This window comes from Leptonychotes weddellii, chromosome 14 (assembly GCF_054177405.1).
Source record: "Leptonychotes weddellii isolate Sample4059 chromosome 14, ASM5417740v2, whole genome shotgun sequence".
NCBI classification, from domain to species: Eukaryota; Metazoa; Chordata; class Mammalia; order Carnivora; family Phocidae; genus Leptonychotes; species Leptonychotes weddellii.
Genome location: NC_138382.1, coordinates 8,713,092 through 8,720,625, shown reverse-complemented (window position 1 = coordinate 8,720,625; position 7,534 = coordinate 8,713,092). Strand labels below are relative to the sequence as shown.

General features: G+C 44.2%; 1 protein-coding gene across 8 annotated transcripts in view; it reads left to right on the top strand.

Annotated features, from left to right (window-relative positions):
• The window catches only part of KANK1 (KN motif and ankyrin repeat domains 1), a 170,671-nt gene that overhangs the window by 105,122 nt on the left and 58,015 nt on the right, over nt 1-7,534 (top strand). For all 8 annotated transcript variants that reach the window (XM_081802809.1, XM_081802811.1, XM_081802808.1 and 5 more), the window contains one exon: nt 604-723. In XM_081802809.1, coding sequence (XP_081658935.1) covers nt 687-723 — 37 coding nt within the window. In that variant the 5' untranslated portion in view covers nt 604-686. The remainder of the gene's footprint in view (nt 1-603; nt 724-7,534) is intronic.

Sequence of the window (7,534 nt, the reverse complement as noted above, 5' to 3'; positions counted from 1 at the left end):
GTTTCCAAGCCGTGTGCCACACTATGTCATGTGAAGGTTATCTGATAGGACAGTGGGAGATATGGAAGACTTTTTAAGAGAGGAGCTGACCGGATCACATTTATGTTTTAAAAGACCAGGTAGGTGAAAGGCTTTGAGATACCTCAGAAGCGTTCCCATGAATGAATGCTTTAAAAATGTGAGCGCTTGGTATAAGAACAACAACTACTCTAAAAGTGCAATTGAGTGAATGAAAGTGTTGAGCCAACCTTTGGAAAAGAGGCTTACGTGTAAGAACCAAAAATGGTTGGTGACGGGCTATGGAGCAATACCCGTTAGGAGGCCATTGGCGTTTGAAGGCCACCTTCCTAAAAACAGCCACGTTTCTAGAGAACCGGTTTTATCTCCTGGAAGAGTACCGTGTCTGGAGACCTGCTCTCGGTGCCCGTCCCCGGGCGCATCTGTGGGGGCCAGGCAGCTGTCACTGCCGTCCACGGGCTGCCTCACCCTCACCCGGATTGGCGCCCTCCATGAGCAGCCATCTTTGCAAGCAGACATCTAAGATTTAGTGTTGTACATATTTTTAAATGATCCATTTTGATGGGGCTCTCTTTATTGTTTCAGGTTGAATGCATTTGGGAACTTGATGCATAAAATTTGCATGACTCCTCACTCCTTTCTGGATCTGTCGTTGGATTCCAGCCAGCATGGCTCACACCACAAAGGTTAATGGCTGTGCATCAGGTAACTGTGCTCTGGAGTGTGTGTGTGTGTAAGTGTATGCCTTGGCTTAAGCTGACTTCTTATTTCTTTTTTAATAATGGCTAGATATTAATTAGCAAGTTGCCTAGATAACTAGGCTTTCAAAAAATTTTCTATCCAATGAGGATGGTTTTTTGCCTTTTTTTTTTTTTTAATCTCGTCGAGAATTCGCTTTCATCTGTAGAGTCTTTATGTACAGGAATCATTTAGGTAAATTATCACCCAAGTCAATTCTGTTGAAGTGGTGAAAGATAAATGTAAAATCCTGAATGCTGATCCAAGTGTAATGTGCACTCCTCTCGAACTTCTTTATGAGGGATTGAGCAACGAGAGAGGGAAGTGAGTCTGGGTGCTTCAAGCCAATTCCTAGTATCCACTCCCAGGCATCTTTCGTTTCATGTTGCTATACAAAGAGAAAGAGGGGCTAGAGAAGAGCATACTATTTGAAGTGACTTTCCCGGAGAGGAATATGAGACAAGCCGTATCATGAATCATGAAGACTTGCATTCTCAGTTCTACTCCAGTTACATTAGAAACCTATGTAGTTTGCATATCTCGTCCAATATTGCTTATATAAGATTTGGGAAAATTTATAGAACAAACACAGAGAAAAGCCTCCCAAGAGACAGCGTAAGACAGCAGGTGACCACCTGTCCAATACGGTACGCCAGGTGGTCATTCCACTCTTGAATGATCTGCCAAAGAGCAGAGTGTATGAGAGTAGGGATTGTGTGTGGGGAGCGCTTGTGTGATGTCTGAACCCAGTCCTGGCTCTGCTCCTCTGGCTAATGGGAAGAATGGGGAGTTGGAATCAGGAGCCCTGAATTAGAGTCCCATATCCAGCACTAACCATGGGATATGGGGCAGGGCTCTTTCTCCATGTGTAAAACGTCAGTAAATACATCTACCTGCAGGGTTAGGACCCATGGGAGGACCAGAAGTGGACTTACAAGCGCCCTGTAAGCTGGAAAGCTCTGGTAAACCAGGAATAGGAGGAGACCTCTGGAGTGGGCATACTCAGCCCACATGTGACTTTCTGTCCCAGCAATCCCAGCTGCAAGCATCCCTTCTGGCAAGAACGCTGTAGCTTGCCCCAGACCAAACCCAAACCAACCCAACCCAACCCAACTCGGCAGCTTATTCCGGGACAACTGGTCTCTTTCTCTGTTTATTCTTTTGCTTGCCCTTTCTACTGCCCAGCTTCTCGGGGCTTTTATAGATTCTGCTCGGGACTGCTGTCACTAAGACAATATGAATGACAAAAGCTAACATGTCATGAGCGCTTACTGTGTACTACAGTGGCCCGGATGCTTTGCCTGCATCATCATGCTTAATCCTCACAGTAATCCTATGAGATTATGCTGTTCTCACCACCACCACCATCCCTATGTGATGGCAGAGAAACTCGGGCACTCAGCTAAGGAAGAGAAGTCAGGATTATTCCTTGTTTCTCTGGTAAAATATTTGATAAAGGAGGAAATTGAAGCATTGTGAAATTTCTTGAGTGTTGTGGGTGAGTTTCAGCCCCCCGTGATGCTATCCTCTCCCATCCCATTCCTGCCCTTACCTGTGTTCACATTCAGAGGAAGGGGGGTCTGGGGTTGTTGGTGCCTCCAGATCTTGACCCTCTGGTATCTCTGGCACATTCCTTTCTCCAAGAGTTTAGATACCTACCTCGTTTGCCCTCCATTCCTTTTCAGCTTGACTCGTCCTAGAGTGTCCCTTTCCCCTTTGTTCCTAAAGTCTGATGACCCAGCTATAACCTTTCCCCACTGCCTAACAGGTCTGTGCACTGAGTTTGGAAGCAAAGGGAAGCTCTCTAATTAGTGACTTCTGGGGTGTCTGGGGATAAATGGTTACTGCAGACAGGTGTCGGGACCAGGCAAGGGACAGTACTGTTTATTCTAGTGGCCATGACCTCTACAAGCAATCTGATTAGAGGCTCAGCCAGACACAATTATTTTAGTTATACTCACACACACACACACACATATATGCATGTATATATATACATATATACAATGCTCATTTTAGAAAATTTTAAAATATAAAAGTTTAATATTTTCTTAAAAAATAAAGCAGGAATTACTGATAATACTACAACCCAGAAATACATGTTCTGCTTATTTTCCATGTTTTCTTTAAATTTTGTATATTTCACACAGTTGAGATGATGTGCTTATAAAAATCATGATTTTACCTTTTCTTTTCCTACTCTATATTACAAAAGAAATAGCTGCCCACTGTTAAAAAAAAAAAAAAGATACTCAAACAATGCAAAAGTATATGCAGGTTATAAATACACTGTTTCAAAATGTAATTAACATATGAACATTTATAGGCTGCAGATTAAGATGGGATAAAAAGGGCTTTATGGCAGCAAATGAGGGCTGGTTACTGATCCTTCCGGTGAGAAAAATAAATAATTTCGGTAGTTCAGTAAAGTTTTTAATGTGGAGTAAATTGTATATTTTTTTTCATTTTTCAAAGATAAAGTATAATATTAAATATACTTTTTTAAACTGTATTTCCCCTACGTGTGTGGTACCCAAAAGGAGTCTCCCCCACCCGTTCCTCTGAAAAATCAGTGCTTTGGGCTCCATAGAACATGAGGAAAAATCCCATATGAAGGTGAGGTCAGGGCATTGGCACCAGAAACACTTTTCATGGTCTTAGGAACAAAGCAGGAGCAAAAGAAGCCAGCTGAGAAGAGAACCAGTTGGCCAAGCGGTGCCCTTGCTGCCAACACGTCTGAGGACTGACATCCCACACGCACGTCCCTGTTGAGAGTTGAAACTGAGGAAGGGACCGTTCAGAGTCCTTTTATCCTTTGACTTCCCCGTTGAGTCCTTCAGTTAGTTTGAATAAAAGGTACCGATTTTAAAAGAAGAGCAGTGAGTTAATGCTGCAGTTTGTGAAATGTATTGCCCTCAGTTTCAGGCCGACAAAATGCATCAAGGTGATGTGCCAGGTGCACCCCGCCTCTCTGAAGAAATATGCTTTACTAGTACACGGCAGAGATCCTGGAGCACGTCCAGTGTGCCAGGCACTCTTCTGGGCGCTGGGGCTTCAGCAGGGAACAAACAGGCCAAAACTCCTGCCTCCAAGGACCTTCCATTCTGGTAGAGGCTGAGAGTTTCTGTGGACGGAGCCTCCAGATAAAATAGAGGACTGACTTATGCTAAAAAAAAAAAAAAAGTATTCACCATGTATTCGAAATTCAGATTTTGCCGGGTGTCCTTGCTTCTTATTTGCTACACCTGGCAGCCTCACCTAGGCACCCCTCCCAGCTTCGTCTTCCTCCTCACCATCTACCCCCTCAGCTTCAATCATGTCTTTGTGTCTGTCACCTCTTTTCCACAAGATCTCCATCCTACTTCTGTTGACCGGTCCAGTTTTGCTTGCATTCATTGCAAACACTTGACGGTGGTCTTACAGAGAGTCCCCTAATGTCATTCGTTAATGTGATGAGCTACAAGCATTAATAGAAATGGCTTGTGACCGTTCCCTGTTCTTGTGGACACCTAGGAAGCACATGGGGGGGGCGGGGGGCGTTGGTTAGGAAAATGGCTGTATTTCTGCGCTTCGGGGATGGGGACAGTCTGCTTTTTCTCAGGTCTCTCAATCATGTTGTAAACTGGATGCACTGTTCACCTCAGTAAACACTAATTATTAATGTTGTGAAACTTTAATTAGAGCTTCGACTCTCTTTAGAAGCTAACGAACAAGTGGCATATTTGTCAGATGAAGATAATATACCTGCCCTGCCTTCTTCACAGGAGTGTTGTGAGGGAAAAATAAAACAGTAGCCACAAAAACGCTTTTTAAGATGTAAAACGCTGGTCTGATGTCAGGGGAAATCACCGCCCCCCTCGTTCTGTGAGCTCGCTCCTCGGTTCCCGGGCTGAAAAGCGCCTGTTCACAGGCCACTGGGCCAGGCCCTTTCAGACGCTTTGACTTTGAGGCAAGAACTATATTACTGTCCTGTGTCTAACAGTTAAATGAAATAAATAGATGAGTATTAGGGAGTACCATTTTATGCCTCCCATCACCAGCCTTATTCTTGCTAATATTTGCCTTTGGTAGTTTATTATGGTTTTTCTCCCTCTTGCTATTCCTCTTTCAAAGCATAAATATACATATATTTATTTATTTATTTATTTTTAAATTTTATTTATTTATTTGACAGAGAGAGACACAGCGAGAGAGGGAACACAAGCAGGGGGAGTGGGAGAGGGAGAAGCAGGCTTCCCGCCAAGCAGGGAGCCCGATGCGGGGCTCGATCCCGGGACCCTGGGATCACGACCCGAGCCGAAGGCAGACGCTTAACGACTGAGCCACCCAGGTGCCCCAATATACATATATTTATATATATTTTTTTCCAGATAACTATCTATTGACTTAGGGTACTTATCGAACTGCATTAAAAGCTTGGTTCTCATTTTAAATTCCTATGATAAATTTCATTAAGTCTGGTTGTTACTCTGGTCAGTCATTTGGCTCCAGGTTTTGTCTCCATGCTGATCTTAAATGAGGTACAAAGGCCGCTGATAAGACCAGGTCAGCCAGGGCCCCAGACTCGCGGCCGAGCAGGTAGAATTCTGCCGCTCGGTGCAGCCCACTCGGTTGTGTAAATATTTTTCCCAGCAGCAGCGTTTCTCAAACAGAACTCTGAGCCCACTGCCATGAACCCGACAGCAGGAATTAATTGCGTTGCTGTTTGTCAAGCACGAGACCAGTTTGCCCTGAGTGGTCTGGCTGGAACCGCCCCGGGTTTTCCGAGACCATGTGTAAGGAGGTGGTGGTGGTGGGGTGTGTCTCTGCTGGTGAGTCTTAGACCTGTGGTCTCCATCAGCCTTCCTCCAGAGGCAGAAGGTGAGCTGATGAGACGCTGAGGCTCCTTGAATGTGTGAGTACCGTCCATGACCCTCCAGGGTGTCCTGGAAAAGTCTGCCAAAGGATGAAATGTGTGTTCCTGTCTGTGCTTTGCATTCCCTTGTAAGCAGTATGTTCGGAGAGCTGAGGGTACCACACAGTTGCCTGATATCAAAACAGAGGTAAAGGGTTAATGTGGGGGTCTTTATGAGTCCACCTGTCCCTACTTTTCAGATGACAAAACACAAGTTGCCCAGCCCACACAGTTAGCTAATGGCTAAGCCAGACATTGAACGCAGAGGGTCTTTTTCCCTTTGTTCAGCACATTCTGTTGACATTAAAAATCAGAAGTGTGGCATCTGTGAAGTCCTAATTAAGTAGATCAAGGGGAAAGTATGTATTTCAAGAAACTCCATGAAACCCAAAAGTAGAAGAGTTGCGAGTAAAATGTCCTCCCTGATAGAGGTTAGGTTGATAAGTTAGTTTCTTCTTAGTGTGAATTATCTCACAGAGCCAAATTAACAAACATATTAGTATTGAGTACATCATGCAGTTTCATCCTGTTACTCGGTGTGCTTAATAATCGGATTTCATTTCAACTTTAAATGAAACTGTTCGTTTTTTGTTGATTAAAGGCTCATTTCACATTGAGGTTTACAAATAATGTATTTTCTTATAGTGATGGTGTTTCAGAAGATAGTTATTTTTTTAAGTATTAGTTACATTTGAGTTTCACATTGCCGAGACCACCTACAAATAGGAGACGCTGGATTTCAGAGACTTGCCTGTCTGGTTAAATCAGAACCCCAGAATTCATCCAGCCCCCAGAGACATTCTGGAGAGTCCCTCCCTCGTCAGAGCTTGCTTGGTTTACACACTCTTAAGGCTTCCGTTTTAACCAGTAGCCAGCTTCACCTGATAAAGCTTTGTTGCTCCAGACCGTGAGCAAGTCCTGATGGGTTAAGCATCATTCAGATTTCAGACAGGCGATTAAACTCTGCAGTTGAGCCGAGGAAAGATGCCCTATCTGGCAGTGAGTCCCAGCCTACTTGGGTGTAGGAAGAGTAGAATCCAGGCTCTTGCCCGGCCCAGGTGTTGGGCAAAGATTCACTCTTCGGTTGAAGACTTCTGCCCAGATGCTGTGTGGGCGCCGAGGGGAAAGAAAAAACACAAAAGAAAAACCCAGCAGGGAGATGCGCTCCGATGTTAAAGGCTTGAGCTGTTGCTCTCCTTTGGAAGCTGCAGAGTGAGGCAAAGGATTAAAATAGCCCTTCCTACAAAATTTGAATATCCTGTGCCCTGCTCACGGGCAGACTTCCCTTCGGTGAGTATTGGCTTGTGTTTCTGACTATGCACTTCCCCTCTTTCTCAAAGGACTTGGGTGGGCCAGCTGAGCCCATCCAAAGTATAGCTCGTTAGCTTCCTTTCCAAGAGTTTGCCTTCTTCCTGTGTCCCAGATAATTCCAGTTCATCTCCTTTTGTGCAGTTTCTGAGAAAGGTTTGTGTGGGCTTGGGAAATGAATGACTACAGCTCACAGTTTCTGCTTTGGGGTCCTTCTCTCTAAGAGGCTGTTTGATTTGATCTGGCATAGAAAATATCAGCATAATTCTCATATTCACAGAGGTCGTAAATTCTTGCTCTTTTCTGGCAGCATACCTAAAAATTGCATGGAGGAGACTTCTCTAATAAAACCTCATAGAAGACTCAGCCAGGAAATCAGATTTGATAGGATTCATTCAAACACTTGTAGAAATTGTAAGTTTAAAAAAAAAATTTGATGATTCTGTTTTTCCTCTCTTGGCGTCTCTGCTGGATATTTTTGGAATGAGCTGGAACTGATTCACTCATTTCCATATGCTTTAGGAAAAGTATGCTCATGTTTCAGAGGCTAAGCCTGGTTCTGCTTTGGGCTGCAAT